This window comes from Choloepus didactylus, chromosome 17, assembly GCF_015220235.1.
Source record: "Choloepus didactylus isolate mChoDid1 chromosome 17, mChoDid1.pri, whole genome shotgun sequence".
Lineage (NCBI taxonomy): Eukaryota > Metazoa > Chordata > Mammalia > Pilosa > Megalonychidae > Choloepus > Choloepus didactylus.
In genome coordinates, this window is record NC_051323.1 from 59930278 (window position 1) to 59956490 (window position 26213).

The window sequence follows — 26213 nt, forward strand, 5'->3', positions numbered from 1 at the left end:
CCAACATTCTCAATGTCATTCTGACTTGTAGCTACACCAATACACTAAAAGGTATTTATCCAAATAGAGATAATATTTCTTACCAATGTTTTTATTTCCATCTATATTTGCATAACATCTACCTATCCTCTGTACATAAACAACACTAAGTCAGTGAACACTTTTGAATGTGATCATGAGGAGTACGGAACCATAAGGTTCAAGAGAGTTCGTATACTCTGAGTATCTACTATGTATCTATTATATATATGCCAAGCATGATTAGGCACTTTAAACATGTTTTACCATTTAATCTTCACAACCATCCTATTAAATATTAATTTACAGATAAGGAAGCTGAGATTCAAGGAGTTTAGGTACTGAACAGTAAGTAACTAAAACTCAAAATTCAGGATAACCTAACACATAAAGCCCATGCTCTTTCTACATGCCCTCAAAAAAGCTTATAACCAAAACAATATAAAATGTACTCAGGATGGTGAGAACAAGGCTATTTCAGGAAGCAAGATTAAACATCACCACCAGTAATTAAGTAAATAAGACAATACCAAACAAATCAGCAAAACCTTATCCTTACATCAAAGCAAAAACTAGGGTTTTACAGGATGGTAAGAGGTGGCAAATCAGAAAGAAAAAAAAAATCCTAGGAAATTTAAATTTGTGGTTAAGTTCAAAAGACTTAACAGAGAATATGAAAAAAGGTTTAAGAAAAAAAGGATAATTACAGTGAATGGCAAGCAGACAGGAACTTTCTGAGCACTTAATTGCATGGTAAGCACAGTGCTCTAAACTTTATCCATATTAATGCTAATCCTCACAGTTGGTACAATTAGTATACCCATTTTGCAAATGGGGAAACTGGGACAGACATCAATTAATTCACACAAGGTTACAGTTACAAACTGCAAAGTGGGATCTTAACTCAAGCAATCTGCCTCTGAGCCAGGCTCCTTCCTATTACGCTAAACTGCATGAACCAAACAACAGCTGCAGTTAGGGATATATCTAGTAATATGAACAGCATGATCAAGAGGTATATGTTAAAGCTTCTTTTATTTATAAACCTAAAGTCAAGGAATGTATTCATTTAGCAATTAGTGTGCAAGAGAGCATCCATTTAACATAACCATGGGTATACACACATGAACTCAAAAATAGTTAATAGTTTTACTAAGCATCTTGAGAAGGGGATTTAAATGAGTAGACAAGGAGCCTGAAATATAATTAGACAGACATCATATAGTTACAAAAAGCTAAATAAAATGCAATTTAAATAGTTTAAGACAGCAGAAAACAATATGTGCTTAGGAGCTCAGAGGATCACTTCAGGCTAAAGGGATCATGAAGCTAAAATCCGCCCTATGTCTTGAAAAATGGATAAGAGTTGTCTAATATTGGCTAGAATGAATCAGTGCATTCCAAGAAAGAGCAAAATTATTGTAGTTAGGAAACGGGATTAAATGAACCAGTTTCATAAAATAAAATAGGGAGACAAGACTAGGGAGAGTGATGAGAGGCCAGATCATGGCAGATGCTCAACACCAGGCCAAGGAAGCAGCTCAGAGCCTCCAAAATCTTAACTCTATAAGCACTAAATTGTGAGCAAATACTGTGTTATTCCTAACCTAAGTATATACCAATGGCTCTTAATCTAGTGAAAGTGTATTTATAAATCACTCTGTGCCAGATATAAATAATGTGAAGATATATAACAGTAGACATAGTTACAAACTCACCAGCTTTGAATTCCAACTGAACATATCCCATCTACCATCCTTCAATTTCCAGTCTACACTAGGCTACACATAACCCTATAAACAGGTTATTTATCCATAAAACACACTACTCTATCACCTAGTAAAACTCTATATGATTACAAAGGTTTTCACACCACTCTGTCTCCTGAACAAATATGTTCTCTGGGGTAGAAAGGAAACTAGTTCATTGCCATGAACTGAAAAGGGGTCATGTTAGGACCATGGTCACTACTGGCACCTTCTTCCCACTCTATTTATAGGACTGTCACCCTATTAACCATTAAAAACAAACCTATTATTTACCAACATATTCCAGGCAAAACATAAACTGTAGCACTCCTTTCCCAATCATCTGTATAGATTACATACACAGGACCCTATACAACCTTTGCTAATTATTAATTAAAAACTTCAGTTCTCACAACATTTCATAAGTTATCCATGTTGCTCTCAAAAATTTTTGATAATCCTTTTATTTTGTTCTCCATAAATCCTGCTACACATTCAATCCTTAATGCATGGATATTTGCAATTTAAGAGTCCAATCCCATACTTTTCTAGGTAACAAGCCCCAACATATATCCCAATTAAGTTATCCCAAATCAGTTTTAGATTGTTCTACCTTCACACTTACGTTATGCACTTAAAACCCTCCCCACTTAAGCAAACTACCACTAGAGTGAATATTTTCTTCCTTTTCATGTACAGGCACATACATATATGTCCAATTTCCCCAAACACTTATAACCCCGGCACACATTATTTTTCTTAAACATGGTCTCCAGACAGAAAAAGCATCCTATGAAACTCCTCTTTTTATTCAAAACAATTTAATACTTTTGTTAATATAACTTTTTATAGAAATCCAAATACATATAATACAATACCATTATTCAAAGTTTAAAATCATAAAAGGCAATACTAGATTCTGCTTAAGGATACATACATCTACTAACAAGTATAAACACACGTATGAAAATGATAAAACCAAATTAAAGATAATCTTATAGGGGGTGGGAGGAATTGGAGGAATGCAATTCAGAAGGGGCACAGAGGAGGCTGCAACTCACTTTGTGTAACGTTTTATTTTAGAAGCTGAGTCAGGGATTTGCGGTTATTCACTCTAATTATTCTTTATGTCTTTTGATATTTTGAAATATTTTCAAGTGAGTTTAAAAGAAAGATATTCAATTACTAATGAGTATCTCCCTCTCATAGATAGTAGCAAACTGTTATGTCCAAAGTTGCAGTAATTGCCTGTGGCTACATCTGGGGCAACTCTCCTGTCCCGTAACTATGCGCCAAAAAAAGAAAGAAAAAGTTACAAACCTACAACCAAAAACTTTCTCTTGGACAAAATCTCTTAGATACATTCCAGGTTTGTATGCCATATTATATATAATCCAGTTCTTTCAGAACTCTCACGTTAACAAAAATTAACATCTGTAATTTCATGTTTGTACCCCTAAATTGCCACTTATTCTTATATTACTCATACACTAGAATAACCACTTTCCTTATGCTTAAATACATGTGAATTGGTATACCACTTAACTACTTCCACTTGGCTAAATGCAGCCGTACACATTTTATCTCTGCATGAGTCTAACTCACTTTTCAATCTCAATTTATAACATCTAAATTAGGCCACTCGTTATTTAACCATAAATGAAACAGCATCTCAACCAAATGAAACTTAACCAGAGCAATTCCAAAACATTCCACTGAGTTTTACCTCACGTATACTGAGTAAAAAGTGCTGTTCCTGGAGCAACGTTTACACAACCCAGAATTGCTCTCCTCCAGTGGTGAGACACAGACATACATCAAAATCCCAACTTTTGGACCACTGTGGTAAAAGCAAGTAGAGAGGACCTGAGATTTCACTTGATTACGAACCCAAAAGAATCTATTTATATTTCATGAACGGCAGATCCTGAGTTCCTCGACCCCGCAGGGTAGAAGCTGGAAGCTCAAAGCAAGGGAACAAGGTTTTGCCGTCGACGGAGCAGTTCAGGCAGCTGGCCCACCCAGTTCCCTCCCCACCCCCAGCACGAAGCCCGCGGGTATATCTCGGCACCCGCAGGACCTATGAACCGCAATGTACCCACTTCTCTCCCATAGCCCAGGGCTTAGATGCCGGCTCGCAGACGCTCCCCGCCCCCCGCCTCGGGCCACCAGCCTCCCTCGCGGGGTTCAAGCCTTCGACCCTTTCGCTTTCCGATCTAGCAGAGGGCACTGCCGACGCATTCCCCACGACCTACCCGGCTGCCGGGCTTTCCCCTGTGCCGAGCTCGAAGGCCTCCTCACCTCTCCCACAGAACCAACTCACACCAGACGCTCAAGGCCCAAAAGGCAACTCCCACCATTCCCCGGCTCTCCGGTGTGTTCTTCCTAGCTGCAGCCGCTGAAAATGCCGAATCCTAGGGTCCTCCTCCATCAGCTTCCGGGCCTCCCTTTTTAGCCAAACCTGATCTCCAGCCCTGTCCTCCCGCTACCCCGCTCTCGTCACGCCGCTTCCCCTCCTCCGGACGGCACGACCGAGCCCCGGGGCTGGGCGGCTTTCTTCCCGGGCATCTCGCGGGCCGGGCTCCTCCCGCTGTAGGCCCGGCCCCCGCCGGGCGGGCCACGCACTCACCGCTGAGCGCCGAGGCCTGCAGGGTAGCCCCCGAGGTGCCGTCGATGACTTTGATGGTCCCGCGACTGGTGACGGCCAGGATGGCGTTGAGCGCCGGGTGGTAGGAAAGGCTGTGCAACCCGTCGGAGTCACAGCGCATGCAGCCATCCCGGAGCACCAGCCACTCCGAGCCCCCGGCCGCTCCCGCCACCACCGCCGAGGAGCAGCCCGGGCCCGAGGCCGCCGCAGCCGCCATCTTCCGGCCTGCGCTCAGCACAATCACACTGGGAAGCGGCTCAGTGACAGTCCCGGGAGGTGCAGCACCACCACAAGTCACCATCCGGGGCCAAGGGGCAAGCGGCGCGCGTTAGACGGAAGTGAAGTCAGGCGCCGGCACGCACGAGGAACGTCGGCCTCCGCCCGCAGCCGCCCAGCTCCGAGGGAGGCTGGAAGGGGAGGGGCGGAAGCAGCGAGAGGGGCGGGACCCGGGACGAGGACCCGGGTGGGGGGAGGGGGCAGACAGAGCACGCGCGCGAGAGCTCGCGCGTGCCACGACCGGCTCTTTCGGTTAGTTCCGCGTCCGCTGCTTCCCGGTTTCTTCCTGCGATCCCGGGAGTGGCTGCTGCCTGAGCTCCACCCCGCTCCCCGGGTCGGGGGAAGTCCTGTATTTCCACTAGGCGGGGATCCCGGTCCGCACGACCTGCCTGGGACGCCCTGAGGCCCTTGCGGTTCCGGCTGCTCCTGGACCGACCCCAGCCTGGCAATCCAGTTGTTCGGCTGTGGCTGTGAGGAGACCGCTCGGCTGGAAGTAGTCTGGACATGGAGGAAACGAACGACCTCCCCAAGCCCGTGCCTACTGTAGTGCCCCTCCCCCGCCTCAAATCTTTTAAACAAAAGGGCCAAATAAGGGCTGGAAGCAGTTAAGCATAGTTTCTGTAACCACAGTCCCCCCAAATACTCAAGTTACGTGATTTGCTAGTAGGTGTCTGTCAGGCGTTGGGGCCGGTAAAGGACTCTGGTCAAGTAAATTTACTAAACGCATCCTTCTATATCCCCCTTTGAAGAATAGCAATGCGTCATGCGCTTTTAACTTTTTATTTTCAAATAGTTGTTAGATTATCAAGTAGTTGCAAATATAGAAAAGAACATCTGTGAACTTCCTCCCGAAAACTCATAACCCTATTTATGAGAAAACATTGCATAAGTCCAAATTGAAGGACATTCTGTAAAATACCTGCCCAGGACTCCTCAAAGATAGTAGGAGGTCACTGGTACCCTTCACTCAATTTTCCCGAATAGTTACATATTACGTAATTACAGTACATTATCAAGAGAAGGAATTTGACATTCGTGTATATGTGTATAGTTCTTTTTATCACATCTATAGATTTGTGCCCTGCAACCAAGATACAGAATGATTCCATTTTCACAAAGATCTCCTCCATGCTACACCTTTAAAGTCACTCCCACCCTCCCCCGATTATCCCTTCCCCTTCGATTAAAAAAGAAAAACCAAACCCCCCCTTAACAAGAAAGGACTTTGCTTAACCCAGTATTTCCCAAACTTGTGATTGTGGAGCACTTCTCTTTTTAAATGTTTTTAGCCACCCCAGGACACACGTTGGTAATAATTCATTTAGTCCTGTCCTCTCAATTTGTTGATGAGTAAACTGAGACTCAAGCAAAGACCTGGAAATAGTAAGAACATATTGTGAGCTGTGAAGGTCCTCAATCACTTTGCTGTATGTGTTTGGAATGTTACATTATCTTGAAACGCTTAGTTTAGTCGACTGTAAAACCTGATCAAAGTGTTGAGAAGATTAAGAATCATCTGTAAAATGTGTAGCACTGCGTCTGACATACAGTAGATGCTCAGAAAGATATGAATGTTAATTGCCATCCCACACTCCTGCAGACTTTCTTCAGGAAATCACTGATTTGCTCAATGACATTTTTTTAAATTTAATAATTTTTTTAATTGTGGACTATACCATATATACATAAAAGTGATAACTTTCCAAGTGCAATTACAAGTAGTTAGCAAATTCCAAAGAATGTTATGGGTTACAGTACCATAGTTTTAAGTTATTTCCTTATTGTGAAATATAACATATATACAAAAAGATGATAACTCAAATTTCAATTTAACAAGTAGCTATAGAGCAAATTTCAAAGAATGCTACAGGTTACGGTTCCACCATTTCAGTTCTTTCCTTCTAGCTATTCCAATAGTCCAGCAACTAAGAAAACAAAATGCTATAGAGATTCAGTATTCATAATCCTTTGTTAAATTCCATCTTGTCTGTTGCAGCTCCTTCCTCTAGTTTAATCATTTTCCTGATCTTCAGAGATGTCTAGGCAGTGACCAACCCAACTGTTCATGTTGAAAAGGGGCGTTGACATTATGGAAAACGGGGTGCATCTGATTGACGTTCTAGAAGAGGCTATGGCCTCTGGGTTTTGGGACTTAGCTGGCATAGGAGCTCTCTGGAGAATTTAAGTTTCTGAAGAATAAACTTAGTGAGTGAAACTTTTATGAAGTCTCAGATAGGGATCCGGATATTCTTTAGGGTTGTCGGGACTAGTATTGACTTGGGCTTAACATACTGTGACCATTTAGCACATCTAGCTGAAGCTTCCATAGAAGTAACTGCCAAAACTGATTCTCGATTCTATTTGAAATCTCTTAGCCACTAAAACCTTATTTTGTTGCCTTTCTTTTCCCCCTTTTGATCAAAAAGGCATTCTCAATCCCCCAATGCCAGAGTCAGGCTCATTCCCAGAATCTGTGTCCCATGTTGCCAGGGAGACTCATTCACCCGGGGAGTCCAGTCCCATGTTGGTGGGAGGGTGATGATTTATTTGCAGAGTTGAGCTTAGGAGAGAATGTCCACATTTGAGCAACAAAAGAGGTTCTCTGGAGGTGACTCCCAGGTATAATTATAGGTGGGCTAAGCCTCCCCTTTACAACCATAAATTTTCACAAGAGCAAGCCTCAAGATTGAGGGCTTGACTTACAAAGTAGGGGCTTCCTAAGTTCACATAGCATATGTTCTGTCAATGATAATCCAACCATATCTCACATTATCATCACTTAGTTGTACAGTCCTCATCACTCTCCATTTTAAACAATTCTCATGACCCAAAACATCCCATAACTCTTTTCAGCCCTTAATTATTTGGAGGAGAAGCCTGCTTTGCCTCACCCACTCTGCCGTCTTCATGGAAGATCCCCCAAGACCATCTTTTAAAAGAAGTAAACCAGATCAAGTCTTTTCCCTGCTTAACTTCACCCAGCCCTTGACTTCTAGCATATCAAGAACTAAAGATCTCAATTTACTGTTTTATTCATATGCAAATTTTCTTTATGTAATTTATATATTCATTCCATTTTAGAATGCAAATATTCCATTTTTATTTGAATGTTGGAAGGCAATATAACAAAATGGAAAATACCTCAGTATTCAAGTCTAAATCTCTAATTGAGTTACTATGGCATGACTTATGGCTCTATCTATGGCCTTGGGCGAGTCACTTGGTGACTGAGAATGTTTCACCAAGTGTCAAATGGAGATGATAAAATCACTCAGCCTACTTTCTTAGGTTTGTTGTACGTACTTGTGAAAGTATGTGTAAGCTGTGAAAACTGAAACACAGAAGGGTGAAATGACTTGTCCGAGGTCTCACAGCCTGTGGGGTGGGAACTCAAGCAGTTTGACTCCAGAACCTGGGCTCCTAACCTGCTGCTCAAAACTTAAGTGCCTTGTAGTAAAGGAGAACAAATAATCAAATCTAAACTTAACTGGGGGTGTCCTTCTAAACAGTTTTTTTAAATCTTCAGGATACAAGTAGAAACAGTAAATACTGTTTTTTCAAAGTTTTTGTCTATCAAGATCCCTTTGGGCCAAACTTTCTTTAAATTAGAAGGTCTCCCTGAATGGCCTCAAATGCAAATCAAGCCCCCCATCTATTGTTACAGGAAACAAAGCAGTAACCTGAACCTTCAGTTTAAACTTTACTATGCTGAGTAGAATTGATATACTATACTGAGTATACTTGATGGAAGGTTTTTTCTGTTATCTTGTTACTTAATTCCTTTTCTTTCTGAATTTAGACAGCTTTCACTTGTAAGCCAGCATTCTCTAAAGCTAATTACCCAGCAGATGCTCTGAAATAAAATACTTCCGTTATCAAAAATTTGGGGGAAACAACTCCCTCTATATTCTTCCTCTTGGGAGATGTATAATACACATTAGCATACCAAAAGTTCAATAAAGAATCCTATTTAACCAGGTTTAACCACAAGTTACAACTTATTTGACCTGCAAAACTTGTGTTTCAAAGAGTACTTTGGGAGTAAGTAAAAGTGTTGCTTGTTTTTGTAAACATGTTGCTGAGACCTCAAAGATTGCAGTTAAGAGGTTCAGGACACAGGTTCAGGTTTCTTGAGTTGAAGTGATGGTAAAAATGGAAAGGGGAAGTCTGGGTGACATTTACCATCTACTGTTGATGTCTTTCTGCATGTGGTTTTGAGAGCAAATATCAATGACATTGAAAAATGTACCGATTTTCATAGCTAGTCTGTTTTGAAGTGATGACCTTTTGAGGGCCTCCGGCCAAACCATTTTGGGCATCAGTGATAGTGACCTAAAAGAAGTAGAAATTCCCATTGAGAATCATTCTGGAAAGTGGAAATTGCTAGAATCAGAAATATGGACTCAGAAAGCAGGCCTGATTGATGCAGAAAAAGCATTTGACAAAAGCCAATACCTAGTCATGATTTAAAAAAAAAAAAAAAAAAACAATTTGCAAACTTAAAAAACAGAAACTTCCTCAACTTGATTAACAGCTTCTACCTAAAACCCTATGGCTAACATCTTACTTAATGGGGAAAGACAGAATGCTTTCCCTCTGAGATTAAGAATAAGAGAAAGACATCTGCTCTCGGCACTCTTATTCAGCATAGTACTGGAAGTTCTAGCCACTGCAGTAAGGTAAGAAAAAGAGAAAGCATACAGACTAGAGAGCAAGAAATAAAACTTTCCCTATTTGCAGATGACATGATAGTCTATGTAGAAAATCCCAAGGAAGTTGCCAAAAAACTCTTAGAACCAATAAACAAATTCAGGAAGATTATACAAAGAAATCAGGCCTGAGAAAGCAATCAGAGAGAAGCTTTTTTTTCCAACAAGATCTTCCAGGGTTCTTGATGAGGAGAAGGAAAATTGGCAAGTTGATCATGGGCTCAGGATGCTTTGAAAGAGACATTCTGAGGATGGTCTTAAGCCACTAGGCTCTGAGAGAAGTCACATACAGTGGCAGTTGATACTTTCTGTTTTATAATGTCCTATTCCTAAAAAGTCAATCAAGCCAAATCAAAGTTACAGATATATATGGCTGTGGTGAGCAAAGTTAAATTAAGGGTTTGTTCTGTGGCTGGGATAAGTAAAGGAGAGAGCAGTTTCTCACTTCACACTGTCTACCCCTTGTACAACCACTGCAGGAGATGGGTAGTTAAGAGTAAAAGTTGAGGTCTGAGAGGGATGAGCTACTCCAGAACTGCAGGGGATGATTGGCAGAGGGGTGAGCAGGGCTCCAGCTGAGAGAAAGCTGGTGGTCTAGAGCTGTGCAGCAGCAGGGACTGAGCCTTAATGAGTTAGCACCGCCCCCTGAAGACTCCTTGGTAAATACCAAGGATTACTGAGGTCATACCATGCCCCGGGGCTAGAGTATGGGGACATATATGCCAAACTCTGGCAAAAGCCACAAAATTAAAAAAAATTTTATATATAAACACCCAAACTATTGAGCCATATACAAACATTGCACAAACAAATGCATGGTATTAATGATAAGGAGATCTCTAAATTAAAAAAAAAAAAACTTTGATGATGATAAAGGAATTTCTAAAAGAAATTAGAAAAAGAAATTAGAAATCATCACCCCAAAGCCCTAATTATATTAACCTCTCTGCTAAAGTTGACAGATTTTTTGCTTTCTTGCAAAGCAATATATGATGAAATTCTAATGATTTCTAACAGAAAGTCTGATGCCCTGGGAATTCATTCTGGTGAGCCTAATATTGACAGCTAGTACCTATACTATTAAAATTATCCTCGGGAGAAAACAGCAGCAGAGTCCACATTTGTTTCTCATTACTGGGAGGGGATTAGAGTACCCCACGTTTTTCCAGACACAGTTTCATTTCACAGCAGTGATATCCTAGTATCCTGGGAAAAGGTCAGAGCTAGGTCTTTTACAGGATGTGTGTACATGGGACATGAATATGACGATTTATTGGAGGAAAATGCCATCAGGGAGAACAATAACATGTGAGTGCCAGAAATTTCATCTAGTGCCAAACATCAAACTTCATGAAGTTAATACTAGAGATACCGTTTTGTAAACATTACTCTTTGGTAATTTGCATAAATTTCTAGGTTTGTGTGGAGATTTTTTGTTTGTTTTGTTTTGTTTTGTTGCTTCAGAAATTGGAGTTCATCTTCAAATGTGCCAATGTTTCTTGCTTTTCATTCTTTTACATGTTTTCACTATATTTTCTCATTTCTGTTATCCTCACAGTTTTCTTTCCCTTCCTATGGAAAGTGTATGATACAATGTAGAGATAAGAAGGAGAGATTCATTGATGGATGGGTAGAAGAATGGCTAGAAATGGAAAGATATTTGATACAGCAAGTGTAGTAAAATGTTAATGGTAGAGTGAATCTAGGTAGCTGGTATACAGAGTTTTATTGTAGAAAGTCTAAACTTTTATGCATTTGAAATTTTGCAAAATAAAATATTTTATATATATGTGTATATGTATGTGTGTGTATATATGTGTGTGTGTATATATATATAATCAGAACTAAAAAATAAAATTAAACACTTATAATGCTTTCCCCCTCTAAAAAGAATTATCTTCTAGTGAGGCTTTGAGCAAGCCACTAAAGTTTCTTAACTAAGTTGCCTCATATGTTAAATTATAAAATTGGACTAAATCAGCAGTGTTTTAGTTTACTAATGCTGCAGAATGCAAAACACCAGAGATGGATAGGCTTTTATAAAACGGGGGTTTATTTCACTACACAGTTACAGTCTTAAGGCCACAAAGCGTCCAAGGTAACACAAGGGCACAAGGTAACACAAGGGCACCTTCACCTGAGGATGGCCAATGGTGTCCGGAAAACCTCTGCTAGCTGGGAAGGCAGCCGGCGTCTGCTCCAAAGCTCCGGCCTCAAAACGGCTTTCTCCCAGGACGTTCCTCTCTAGCAAGCTTGCTTCTCTTCAAAACATCACTCCCAGCTGCATTCTCTTTTCTCTCTTTGAGTCAGCTCATTTATATAGCTCCACCAATCAAGGCCCACCCCGAATGGGTGGGGCCACACCTCCATGGGAACATCTCATCAAAATTATCTCCCACAGCTGGGTGGGGCACACTCCAAGCAAATCCAACCAGCACCAAAAACTTCTGCCCCACACAAGACCACAAAGATAATGGCATTTGGGGGACACAATACACTCAAACCGGCACAAGCAGTTTCTAAGTTTTATGTGTTTCCCGCATAAGAGTCATTCTGGGGCCCTACCCTAGACCTATAAAGTTAGAATCTCTTAGAAAGTGGAACAGGAATCTGTATTTTATATACAAGCATGTCTCTGGATTTTGATACGAGACAGATTTGGAAAACCCTGGACTACAGAGTCACTTCCTATTCTGGAGTAGGTACCTACTTTTACTAAACTCTTATTAGAAATACATGTTCTTAAAATTTTCAAGGACCATAGATCTTGTTAAAATACAGATTCTAGGTGTGGGGGGTCTTAGATTCTGCATTTAACATGTTTCTAGGCTCTAAGGCTGATGATGTTGTTGCTCAGATCATACTTCAAGAAGGAAGCAAGGAGCTGGAACAAGATAGGAAGCAAAAGGAAGGGGAATGGAACATTATCCAGCCATGAAAAAAGAAGGAAATTCTGACACATGCTACAACATGGATGAACCTTGAAGACATCATGTTAAATGAAATAAGCCAGACACAAAGGGACAAATATTGTATGATCTCACTGATATGAAATAATTAGAATAAATGAATTCATAGGGTAAGAAACTAGAATACAGGAATGGAGAGTTAATGCTTAGCTGGTACATAGTTTCTATTTGGGGTGATGGAAGAGTTTTGGTAATGGATAGTGGTGATGTAATTAACATTGTGAATGTAATTAACACCCCTGAATTATATATTTGAATGTGGTTAAAAGTGGGAAATTTTAGGTTGTACATATGTTACTAGAATAAAAATTAAGAAAAAAAAAAGCCCGTAGGACTTTTCAACACAAACAGTAAGAAACAGTAAACCATAATGTAAACTAAGGACTACAGGTAATAGTACAATTATTATAATAATATTGTTTCAGTTGTAACAAAGGTACCACACTAATGCAAAGTGTTAACAATAGGGAAAACTGTGTGGGGAGGAGGCAGTGGGATATAGGGAACAATGTATTTTCTGCATGATTTTTCTGTAAACCTAGAACTTCTCTAATAATAAATTAAAAAGTAAAAAGTAAGGGAAACCCACTATTCCTTTATGAATCTAGTTCTTCCTTCCTGGTCAAACTGCACTCAAAGAAACTGAAGTATGTTGAATATCTTCCCTTTTTAAAATTTGATATAGGATAATCATTGAGAAAAGACTCTTGCCTTTTTTGGTATGAGCAGCCATTACTCATAGATAAAAGCTTCAATGTGGCATTTAATTCAAAGACTTGGATACCTGATCCACTTACCTTTGACACTTTCAGGCAATCAGAAAACAATTCACCAGGTTATGCTGGATTAAGGATAGACACCCTCAGAAACCACAGATATGAGAAGGGTAAGCATAGGATTGTAGCCCAAGATTAAAGTAAAAGGAATAGGCTAAAAAAACAACCCCATGCCCCACCAAAAAACACTGGAAACTATTTAAAAGTTCATTTAAGTGTCTGGAAAGTTCATTTGCTTTCCTCCTAGTTTTAGTGTTTTTTTTCTGATTTACCTTTATAGTAATAGTATTGTAAACATTTATTAACTATTTATTATGCCCCAGTCACTATGTTAGTACTTACTAAGCACCTACCACATACCAAACAGGCACTTAGAATAAAGCAAACACAACAGAACAAAAGAAAAACAAAACAAAACAAAACAAAGAAACTGACACAATTTCTGCTCCCTGGGGTTTAAAATCAAGCAGGCAGACAGATATTAACCTGATAATCATGAAAATAAATATTTGATTGTAAATTGAGATAAGTGTATGAAGGAAAAACTTATAGTGGGATGAAAAAGTAACAGGGGGAACTGTTTAGACTGGAAAGTCAGGTCAGGCTTTTCAATATAAGTGAAAGTCAAGCTGACACTTTAAACCTGAAAAGGAAATTCTAGTCTTGAAAAAGAGACTATTCCAGGCAGAGAATATTCAATATTAAGGCCCTGGTGCATTTGGCTCGTTCCAGCCAGTATAGCTGGAGTCCATGAGGCAGTGGGTGCTGTAGAGTTCCAAATTTTCAGGAGGAAGGCAGGGGCCAACTCATGTAGGAACTACTAGGCATAAGGAATTAAGAATTTTGGATTTTATGTCAAGTGCAGTGGAAAGCCATTTAAATAAGGAATTGACATGACCTGACGCTCTGGCTCCTGTGTGAGGAATGAGTTGAAAGACAACAAGCAGGACTGGGACTAGGAAGAGGCAAGTGAGGTACTTGCTTTTAAATGCAAAATTTTAAAGGTTGCCAGAAAACACAGTAATCAGCTAAATATTATTTTAATGCAACATTTAAAAAATCAAAGGTGCAAACTCTGGCCCATGGGACTGTTTCTGTAAATAAAGTTCTTTTGGAACTTGGGCTGGAATTAGGGTGAGAGAAGTACAACAGGATGGTGCAAGTGCAGGGTCAGATTCTGTGTTTATTTAAAATTTTGATTATATTTTCACCACGGATGTTTTGCATTCATTGTGAGTTTTTAAAAAAACATATTACATTGAAATATTATTTATCTTGATTACTGAGTTTTTTGGCACACACTTAATTTTGTACGCAAGGTCTCATTTGCCTCACCCTACAGAAGTAGAAATATTAAGACAATTAGGAAATCATTCTACTTTTTTAATGTAGGCATTTAGGGCTACAAATTTCCCTTTTGCAGCACTGCCTTCGCTGCATCCCATAAGTTTTGATATGCTGTGTTATCATTCTTGTTTGTTGCAATTACTTCTTTGACCCATTGATTGTTTAAGAGAGTGTTATTTAACTTCCATATATTTGTGGATTTTCTAGTTCTCCAACTGTTACTGATTTTCAGCTTCATTCCATTGTGGTCAGAGAAGATGCTTTGTATAATTTCAATCATTTTAAATTTGTTGAGACTTGTTTTGTGACCTGACATGTGGTCTATCCTGGAGAAAGATATATATGCACCTGAGAAGAATGTTTATCCTGCTGTTTGGGGTGGAATGTTTTGTACATGTCTGTTAGGTCTGGTTCATTTATCATATTATTCAAGTTCCCTGTTTGATCTTCCATCTAGATATGCTGTTTATTGATGAGATTGGTGTATTGAAGTCTCCAACTATTATTGTAGAGGTGTCTATTTCTCCCTTCAGTTTTGCCAGTGTTTGCTTCACATATTTTGGGGCACTATGGTTAGGTGCATAAATATTTATGATTGTTTTTTCTTCTTGGTGGATTGCTCTTTTATTGATATATAGTGACTTTCCTTGTCTCTTGTAACAGCTTTTTACTTAAAGTCTATTTTGTCTTATATTAGTATAGCTACCCCAGCTCTTTTTTGGTTGCTATTTGCATGGAATATCTTTTCCTAGCCTTTCACTTTCAATGTATTTGTGTCTTTGAGACTAAGGTGAGTCTCTTGTAGATAGTATATAGTTGGAGCATATGTTTTAACACATTCTGCTAACCTGTGTCTTTCGATTGGGGAATTTAATCCATTACATTCAGTGTTAATACTGTAAAGGCAGTATTTACTTCAGCCACTTTGTCCTTTGAATTTTATATGCCATATTTTTTTTCTCCCTTTTCCTTATTGCAACCTCCTTTCTTATATAGTTCAACTTTTGTGATGTATCTGACTGATCTCTTTTTCATTTGTTTCTGCATATTTTTGAAATACTTTATGTTTACCCTACATCTATAACCTACTACTTTAAAAAGATACCAACTTAGCTTCAATATTATACATGTTCTTTGCTCCCATATACCTCTGTTCCCTTCTTTATGTTATTTTTGTCCCACTTTACCACTTTATATTTTAAACATCCATTATCAGGAAATGTGCTTTTTTCTTGTTCAGTTGTATTCTGACTCTTATAGGAATTCTCTTCTGGGACACCAATGACATGTATGTTTGTGCACTTCATGCTGTCACTGAAATCCCTGAGACACTGCTCATTTTTTTCTATTCTTTTCTCTCTCTGTTCTTCTGCCTATGATTTCAATTGTCCTGTCTTCTGGTTTGCTGATTCTTTCTTCTGCCCATTCTAATCTGTTGTAGTAAGCCTCTACTATATTTTTAATTTCTACCATTGTGCCTTTCATCCCCATAATTTATGTTTCTTTTTATATTTTCAAATTTTTCTTTATGCTCACACATTGTCTTCTTAATATCCTTTATCTCTTTATGCATACTTTCCTTCATCTCCTTGAATTGATTGAAGACACTTGTTGAACATCTTTAATTAGCTGTGCCAACTTCTGAGTCTCCTTGGAAGTTTTAGTTTGTTCCCTTGGCTGAGCCACATTTTCCTGCATCTTAGTATGGCTTGTAATTTTTGCTGATGTCTAGACATCTGATTATCTTGATGAGTTAAATCTTCAAGTCTGTTTCTCCCTCTCATGTGGGGTTTTGTTGTTGATTGGCTGTTTTTTGACGCTTGGATTCAACTTATTCTAGACCTTTAGAATAGCCCAAGTTTAACTGTTCAGGTTTTCTCAGCTCTTCTTCATTAAATTCTTGCCCTGAATATGTGGTGCAATTTTTGAGATTGCACTTTTTGTGCAATTGTTTTGCCTCCAGGAGAGAGCTTCCTTTCCTCTGTTCCTTTTCCAGGAATCTTGATCTGTTCTGTTTTTGTGTGTGTGTGTGTACAGATTTTTCTCCCCAGATCCTATGATTTGTTTAAATTCTCTCCCTCACTCAGTGCCCCATTTTCCTTAACTTTTCCATTTTGGGACCTGCCCTATCATACAGCAGCTCAGTTTAACCCCCTTTTACTACTATTTTTTATTTTTTTCTGTGAGGTTTTGTGTCCAGCTTCTTCCCTGTTAGGGTATCCCACCCCAAGGAGCCAGATGAGGTCATTCCAGAAAGGTGGAACCCTTCAGAAAAGTCTGTTTTGCCTTTAGGTGTCCAGCCTTCTGAAACTGGATGGAATGAGAACCAACAGTTCTTACCAGCATTTCTATCATGGTCTCCCCCGACTTCAGGGGCCCTTTTGTATGCAGCACTCTGTGGTGGCTTGTGTTCCACCCTGGGTCTCTGTGGTCTTAGGTCCCTGTGCCTGGATATGCCTGGCATTCTAACTCACTGCTCTGAGTCTACTGTCTCAGTTTGCATGGGTGAGCCAGGCCGTGCTGCCTCTGTGTGACTCTCACACTGGCAGGACTGAGTGAGGGGGAGGGGAGGGGACCGACCAGCATCCAGGATGGAATTCTCCTCTGTTTCTTCGGTTCAGCATTTGTGGAGTCCTTTTCCAGTCTCTACTGTCCTTCAGAATTCTAAGCAAGTGGAGTTTTTTCTGTTATTCATTAAATCTCTGTGGTGACTTTTTTCAGGGGATGTCTTTTGTTGCCATGTTGATGACATCATTCGTGGACATTGAGGCTTGGTTTTTCACCAGCTTCCTGGGGTTAGAGTCACAGTCGCTTTGGCAGCAGGAGCCACATCGGATTCCTGAACCCTGGGATGCATCTACGGCATTGTAGTTTGAATTCAATCCTTCCAAGTAGTGGCCTCAGAAGGCAGCTCCTCTGGTGAGTCAGTCATGTACCATTCTAGGAGTCATTCCTGAAGGTTCAACCTAGAACTTGCTCCTTGAACCCTTTCAAAGATTTTCTAAGCACATAAATCCCTATAATGAATCCCTTCATGCTTAAAATGTCTTCAGTGGTTTTTGTTTCCTGTACTGAACCTTGACTGTTACAATCGGTAAGATTTCAGAGAATAATTATTTTACTGAAATGTTCTGCCTGGCCCTTCAAGTTCTAATCTGGCAAGTAATTCTAATCATCCCTCAGTGGTCCCAGCCTACCCTTCACAGTGATTCCAACACTGACCCCAGGCTGATAAGATATGAAGAGCACTAATTCAGTAGCCTCTGGCTTTCTGCTTATCCTGACCTGACATTTGTTCTAAGTTTCTCAGCCTCTGGCATAATCCTCCCCTCTGGAGCTGGGTTTCTACACTTGTGACTGTTTCTGATGATGTAGATTTTTTTTGATGTTATATATATTTTACTACAATAAAATTTATATAAAAGTATAAGAACAGTGCTGTATCAAACATCCTAAAGCCCATAAACTTTCCCACTTATACTGTGATGTCTGTAGACTAGAGATCCAGGAGGAGTTTCTGGGGCATAAGTAGGCACATTTTAAGATTTTATGTGTATTACTACGTTATCTGCCAAAATACTGGAAACTTTTTCAACAACAGTGAATGAGAGTGTGCTACCCACACCCTGGCCAACACTGGACATTATTGGCCTTTCTAAGTTTGGCCAATCTGATGGTTTAAAAAAAATCTACATCTTTGTATTAATTAGCATTTTTAAAATTTCAAGTGAAGTTGAGTATCTTTTCAACTGTTTAGTGTAAATTTGTGTGTGTGTGTGTGTGTGTGTGTGTGTGTTTTCCTTTGGGGAATTATCAGTTCATATCTTTGGCCTTTTTTAAAAAAAATTATTTTCAGAGGGAGTGGATTTTTCCCTAATATGTCAGAGGCCAAGCTCTTACTCAGATGGTCAAGGCATTAGCTAGGTCTTGTTCCCTGAAAGCATTCCAGGCTGGAGATCAATTCAAAGAGCCAGGAATCACTAGCATGGCTGTACAAGTGGTTAAAATACTGAAAGAGCCACTATCCTGGATATCCCAGTGATCACTCACACTCTCCCTCCACCTGGAGGCCACCTGGACCCTATGATGTATCCACTAAAGAGTTAATGACCATTCCAGCAGGGCATCCAAGCCCTGGTTCCAGAGCCATGGTCAGCTTCAATTCTGGTTGGGCCTTACCTGTTTCCTAGTGATTGTTAAATGTTTTGCAAATCGCTTCTGCATGTAAACCTGTAGTGTCTTTGTTGACTGGGTGGTCCTCTTTTCTTTTTTAATTTTTTTGCAGCTGGAAAACATACCTTCCATTTAGTCAATTGAATCTTCACTGTCTAGCTGTGGAGACTAGCCTTAACCAACTCTTGGTTTTAGATTCTAGTTTCCCACTGATATCTAGGACTTTACCTCACCTATCCTATCCTTCTGACGGATCTCTCAGCCTCATGGGCTCATGTCTCATTGTAGACAAGACTTATTTGGATTATTATTCCACCACAAAGGGAAGCAATGGTTGCTCTAAGTTATGGAAGTGATAGTATACCTATCCTTTAAAGAAGAATATTGGTTTTTCTCTTGCAAGGACTCTAGGGAAGAAGTTGGAAGATAATTTTACAAAGGGGAGAACACTTAAAGTAGAAAATATGCAGATGGGTGGGTATCCCTTTATTTTCTTTTGGAAAGGAGAATCAAGGACACGTTCTAAATTAGAAAACAAGAAATCCTTGTGAAAAACATATTGATGTATTCCAGCAAAACAAGGGCAAAAATCAAGAAAGATGAAAACATGGGATGTAAGAAACATGGCAACCAAGCTGGAGTCCAGTGAAGAACGATGATGGGATGCAACAGAGCTGGAAAGCAATCAGTCCACACAGAATATAAGTCAGTGGGCTCCAAGGAACACGTATTCAGGAATGAAAACAATGCACTTCATATCATAGATGGATATCAGTGATATGGTAAAGGAGGCACATATTTCTTTTCAGTGGGGCAAAAGAAAGCAATTAGAACCCAAAGGAAAATTTTTAAAATTCACAAGAAAGTCATGGTCCAGATTGGAAGCAAACTAAAACATGACTTGATTTTGAGCAATTGATAGAATTTAAGTAAAGGGACATTCTCTCTCAAGTGGCTAAGTGGTCAAAAAGTGGAACAATTTCATGATAATTGTTTAAAATGGAGAGTGATGAGGATTGTACAACTAAGTGATGACATTGTGATATACTGATTATCATGGACAAAACATATGCTATGTGAACTTAGGAACCCTTTACTTTATATGTCAAGCCCTCAATACTGAGGCTTGCTCTTGTGAAACTTATGGTTGTAAAGGAAAGGCTAAGCCCACCTATAATTATGCCTAGGAGTCACCACCAGAGAACCTTGTTTGTTGCTCAAATGTGGACGTTCTCTCCTAAGCCCAACTTGGCAAATAAATTGATCACCCTCCTGCCGACATGGGACAGGAACCCCAGGTGAGTGAATCGGCCCAACAATGTGAGACATGGATTCTGGGAATGAGCCTGACCCTGGCATCAAGGAGTTGAGAATGCCTTTTTGACCAAAAGGGGAAAAGAAAGGCAACAAAATAAGGTTTCAGTGGCCAAGAGATTTCAAATAGAGTCAAGAGGCTGTTCTGGAGGTTATTCCTATGCAAGCTTCAGCAAGATATCCTAAATGGCCACAGTATGATAAGTACAAATCAACAGTATTCTTGAAAATCCTAAAGAATACCCAGTCCCTATCCAAGACTCTATAAAAGTTTCACTCAGTAAGTTTGTTCTTCAGAAATTTAAATCCTCCAGAGTCCTTCTATGCCAGCTAAGTCACAAAACCCAGAGGCAATAGCCTCTTCAAGAACATCAACCAGTTGCATCCCCTTTTCCCATAATGTGGACACTTCTTTCCAACATGAACAAGTTAGGGTGGTCACTGCCTAGACATTCCTGAAGACTGGGAAAGTGATTAACTAGAGGAAGGGGTAGCAACAGACAAGATGGAATTTAACAAAGGATTATGAATACTGAATCTCTATATAATTTTCTTTTTCTTAGTTGCTAGGGTATTAGAATAGCTAGAAGGGAAGAAATGAAATGGTAGAACTGTAACCCATAACATTCTTTGAAATTTGCTCTATAGCTACTTGTTAGATTGTAATTTGAAAGTTATTGACTTTTGTATTTTTGTTATATTTCACAATAAGGAAATAACTGAAACTATGGTACAGTAACCTATAACATTCTTGGAAATTTCCTATATAACTACTTGTTAAATCATACTTTGAAAGTTATCACCTTTTTGCATGCATATTATATTTCACAATAAGGAAATAACTGAAACTGTGGAACTGTAACCCGTAACAGTCTTTGAAATTTGCTCTCTAACTACTTGTTAAATTGCACTTGGAAAGTAATCACTTCTATGTAAATATGTTATATTCCACAATTTAAAAACAGAAGTGGACCAATTAAAGAGATGTTCTGGTGTACAACACATCTCTGCACTGAGTTATATTTACACAGTGATAATAAAGCAAGTGTTATTATGGTCATTCAAAATTTAGAATCAGTTATAGACAAAACACTGAGTATTTAATTATGCCTACAGAACGGAATATAGTTGTCATTAACCTTGATGTCTGTTTTCATTTCCTAGCTGAAAAAACAAATACTCTACACGGGTTGGCTTAAAACAACACTAGTTTATTTGCTCACAGTTTTGAGACTAGAGGTGCAAAATCAAGGTATCAGCAAAGCAATGCTTTCTCCTGGAAAACTGTGATATTCTGTGGCTAGCTGCCAGCGAACCTTGGTCTTTGGCTTTTCTGTCACATAGCAATGCACATTGTGGCACCTTTTCCTTTCTCTTCTGGGTTCCCTTGACTTCCAGCTTCTGGCTCCTCCCCATGACTTCTCTGTCTGACTTTCACTCTGCTTACAAAGAACTCCAGGAATCTGGATTAAAACCCAACCTGATTCAGTGGGGCAACACTTTAACTGAAGTAACATCTTGAAGAGATCTTATTTTCATTGGGTCTACACCCACCAGAATGCAGACCAAGACTAAGAATGTGAACAAACTTAGGTACACAATTAAATCCCCACAATGTTATAAAATTAAAACACAAAAGTGCAAGTGATGCTGATAGAATCTGGATAGAAGAAGAGGAGATGGAAGGAAAGGAATTTGAGATAACAGCTCCATCTTAAATACTAGGGAGACAATAACTACCATTAAAAGGTTGAACAAGATATATAAGTTTAAGTGTCTCATCTCAATTTATGAAGATTTGTAACAGACTAAAGTTTATATAACTATTAAAAGTTTGAAGGAGGGGGAGTGGCTCAAGTAGTTAAGTCCTTCCCTTTCAAAGGTGGGAGTATATAGGTAAGGTCCAAAATTGGTATAGCAAGAAATATTAACATAAGTAATATTAACATTACTTGGAATTATGAAGATAGCCACCCCCAAACAAAAACAAATTAAGTTGCCCTGAGAAGCAGTACTGGGGTGAGAAAATAGAGGAGGAATGGCAGATGGGCTATTACATTTCATTATAAGTCCTTCTGGACTGGCTAATTTTTTACTATGTGCAAATATTAATGTAATTTCCTAAAACAGAAAATAAAAATAAACCAAGTTGGATAGCAAATAGTTATAATATTTTTATTTGTCCTTAGCCTATCAAATGTGGCAGTGGTGGTGATGGGAGAACTACTGTTAGATCCAGGATGTTTTAGAATATGGTGCACAATAAAAATAATTATAATCAAATAAATACAAATAATGAGAAATTTGATAATAGTTTCTGAAATTAGTAATACTTTTGTTTTTTTTCCTTAACCACTTCGTTCCCTAAGTAATTATCACTTGTTTTTCACTTCAGAGATTTCTAGACAGATGAGGTAGTCATTGAATACAATGTGTTAAACATGATTTTCAAACCACTTTTACCTGAGATTTTGTCACAGAGTGATGAATGTTTTTCTGATAATTCCTTTCCTAGAGAGAAACAAAAAATCCCACAAGTGATATAGAGGAACTTCTAGCAGTTCACATCCTCTCTACTTTAATAGCGACCAAGCTTGCATTCCTTGGGGAAATAACTTCCTGCTATGCCATTTTCCTCAGCACAAGATAACAAGAGAGGATGAAGAGAGAGTTATCATTTCCACAGTTTTTCAAGACAAGTAGTTGTGGCCTGAAAACATTTAGAGATTTACAAAGATTGTGAAAGCTCCCCGGCTGAATTCTTATCCATGTTTGGAATATCATTTGAAGTCTTCCTTTTAAAATGAGATTTCCTTAAAAATGTCTTTATTATATTTAAAATGTTTTCATTATACTGGAAGCCCACACAAATTTTATCTCTTCCATCTTCAGTCTCTGATGAATATTGGCTTTTCTCCACTTTCCTGTAAGCTAGTTTATCTACAGTTATATACAAATTCATTTGTGAGTCCATATAATGCCATATTTTGAGAAAAGGGTGAGGATACTGATGGTGCAAGTAGCACTGAAATTCCTGATACTGTTTTAATACAAACATAAATGAAGGGAAGGACATAAGAATACTCACAAAATAGGAGCAACACTAATTTTTAATTGATTGATTAAAATACATATATATATTGAGTACATATTATGTACCAGGCTCTAGGCTAGCTAGGAGCATTATTCCACCCCTAATAGCACTTTGCTTGAAATTTTAGAAAATGTGTTCATTTAGTGCAGAGTTTCTCAACCTTGCACTACTGGCATTTTGCTTTGGATAAATTCTTTACTGTGGAGGCTGTCTTGTACATTATAGGATACTGAGCAGCATCTGTGGTTTCTTCCCACTAGATGCCAGTAGCACACACCCCTCCCAATTGTGGCACCCTGAAATATCTCCAGACATTGCCACGTACCCCCTGGGGGCAAAATTGCCCTGGTTCATGTGATCATATACATAGATTTGGTGTGATCATACTTTAAAGAATTAAATAAAGTTGTTTATTTAATTTAAAAGATACTACTACTGTGCCAACCTAGAATATTTCTTTTTTTTTTTTTTTTAACTTTAAAGAAATTTTTATTACGCAAAGCTTTGTCACATAATTGGGTATTTCTCTTTGTACACAATTATTCTTACTCTCCTCAGAAAGGCTACTTCTTAACTTCTCATCTAGTGATGGCAAGCACTAAAATCCTGATTTTAACAGAATCAGTAAAAATGCCTCAGTGATTTAAGTGGAAAGCAGTACACCGGTACATGGCTCTTGTACCCAGTTATCAGGAATGTACAAATGTCTTTTTATTCAAAAATACAAAATAAATTATCTGTAGGCATGGACAATGACAGCAGTAAACCATTATATATTGTCAACTGAAACCAGTAACTGATGGTTATAGTGATTTTCTTACACTGGCCAGCCTTCCGCCATTTTCTTCAAATGACTAAGTTATTGGTGAGAAACACTGCCTTGAGCTTCCCACAGTTCATTAATTATGGTAACCACTATTCTAGGAATTAGAACATGCCACCTCCCATACCACCCATTCCACCCATTCCACCCATTCCCCCCATTGCAGGGTCCTTCTCTTCTTTAGGAATTTCTGTGACTACAACTTCTGCTGTGGTTAACAGAGAGGCCACCCCAGCAGCATCCAATAAAGCAGTTCTTACAACCTTAGTTGGATCAATAATTCCCTTTTCTACCATATTCACAAAATCTCCAAGCATAGCATCATAGCCAACTTCTGAAGAACTCTGCATAATTTTCTCAACTATCAACGATCCTTCAACACCTGCATTCTTAGCAATGGTCATTGCAGGAATTTTGAGTGTTCTTTTAATAATTTCTATACCAATTTTTTGATCTTCATTAGCTGGAGTTAGTGAGTCCAAGGCTGGAATGCATCGAAGCAGAGCACAGCCACCTCCAAGAACAATGCCTTCTTCAACAGCAGCTCGTGTAGCATTGAGTGCATCTGTAACTCTGTCTTTCTTTTCATTCACTTCCACATCACTTGTTCCACCAACCTTCAGCACAGCTACTCCATCTGAAAGTTTTGCTAGACGTTCATTTAGTTTTTCCTTTTCATATTCACTAGTTGTGACATCTAACTGCTCAATGATTTCTTGAATACGTTTTTCAATTTGAGTCTTGTCACCTTTTCCTTTCAAGAGCATGGCATCATCTTTGGTCACTATGACCTCTCCAACTTTTCCCAAATCATGAGACTGAACATCTTCAAGGTTTAGAGTCAACCCTTCTTCTCCAAACACTGCCCCACCAGTAGCAATAGCCATGTCTATAAGCTGGTTCTTTCTATTGTCACCAAAACCTGGAGCTTTGACTGCTACAACCTGAAGACCAACTTTCAGCCTATTCAAAACAAGTGTACTTAGAGCTTCTCCATCAACATCTTCAGCAATTATCACCAAGGGCTTTCGGTGAGCACTGGCAATTTCAAGAGCAGGTACAATGGATTGGACGCTAGAAATTTTCTTTTCACTCAACAGAACATAGGCATCCTGGAATTCACATTTCTGACCTTTTGATGTATTAATAAAATATGGAGAAATATAACCCCGATCAAACTTCATGCCTTCAATAATTTCTAATTCATCATTCAATGTTTTTCCATCCTTTACTGTGATGACACCCTTTCTTCCAACCTTTTTCATTGCATCAGATATGATGTTGCCAATTTCTTTATCTCCGTTTGCAGAAATTGTAGCAACCTGAGCAATTTCTTCAGGGGTTGTCACAGGTTTCGACTGTTTCTTAAGTTCAGCAATTACAGCATCAACAGCTAACATCACACCTCTCCTGATTTCCACTGGATTAGCACCTTTGCTAATCTTCTCAAACCCTTCCTTGGCAATAGAGCGTGCCAGTACAGTAGCAGTGGTGGTACCATCCCCAGCCTCTTCATTTGTGTTATTGGCAACATCTTGAACAAGTTTAGCGCCAATATTCTTATATTTATCCTTCAAGTCAATTGATTTTGCAACAGTCACACCATCTTTTGTTACTTTGGGACTTCCCCAACTCTGTTCAATAATCACTGTTCTTCCCTTTGGCCCCATAGTAACGGCTACAGCATTGGCTAAGAGGTCTACACCTTGAAGCATTAAGGCTCGGGCATCTGCACCGAATTTTACATCTTTGGCATAAGCCCGAGTGAGATGAGGTGCCAATGCCCTGGACACTGGCCTCATCTGCCGAAGGACTGTGGGTAATCGAAGCATTTCTGCGGCGGCCGAGCGTGCGGACGAAGAGGCAAGCCGTCAGCGGCGAGTGAGGGGACTAGACTATTTCTTATGTGATAGATTTATCTTACATACTGTTGATCATTATAGTTTAAGAAATATAAAACATAATGGACTCTGATTCTCAGATAAGATAAATGGGATCTTCTTTAGGACTGCAGTTGAGTGGCATTTTAAACTAACTTATGAATAGCACAGCAAATAAGTTTTGATATTTTTAGCTTAGGGAGATCTATCTTAAACCATACATGGTCGATTAAAATGTGAAATCTAAGCTCATAGGATTTCTCTTAGGTTAACCAGATGGTGTGCCTACAAAATCTTTCCATTCTTTTAAAATTAAAAGTTATGTTTTATTTTCTCCTTTAAGATCATAAAACTTTTAGATTCTTTCAAAGTGAAAAAAAACAAAACAAAACAGGCTACATTAGACACTAAACTAAATGATCACAAGTCCTAGATAGGG

General features: G+C 39.1%; 2 protein-coding genes across 15 annotated transcripts in view; both read right to left on the reverse strand.

Annotated features, from left to right (window-relative positions):
- The window catches only part of BIRC6 (baculoviral IAP repeat containing 6), a 317621-nt gene extending 312878 nt beyond the window's left edge, over positions 1–4743 (reverse strand). For 9 of the 14 annotated variants that reach the window (XM_037807172.1, XM_037807169.1, XM_037807168.1 and 6 more), the window contains exon 1: positions 4396–4741. In XM_037807172.1, the coding sequence (XP_037663100.1) occupies positions 4396–4714 (319 nt within the window). In that variant the 5' untranslated portion in view covers positions 4715–4741. Of the gene's footprint in view, positions 1–4395 lie in introns of all 14 variants that reach the window. The other 5 variants (XR_005212389.1, XM_037807173.1, XM_037807175.1 and 2 more) reach the window with 3 other exon arrangements.
- Positions 4744–23544: 18801 nt separating this feature from the next.
- Positions 23545–25776, reverse strand: LOC119512315 (60 kDa heat shock protein, mitochondrial-like). The gene has a single exon (XM_037806926.1). The coding sequence runs from the start codon at positions 25724–25726 to the stop codon at positions 23999–24001; it is 1728 nt and encodes a 575-aa protein (XP_037662854.1). The 5' UTR covers positions 25727–25776; the 3' UTR covers positions 23545–23998.
- Between the last annotated feature and the right edge of the window lie 437 nt (positions 25777–26213).

Bases quoted from the DNA above. Each gene is read 5' to 3' on its own strand.
- LOC119512315 (XM_037806926.1), bottom strand. From the start codon at position 25,726: ATGCTTCGATTACCCACAGTCCTTCGGCAGATGAGGCCAGTGTCCAGG.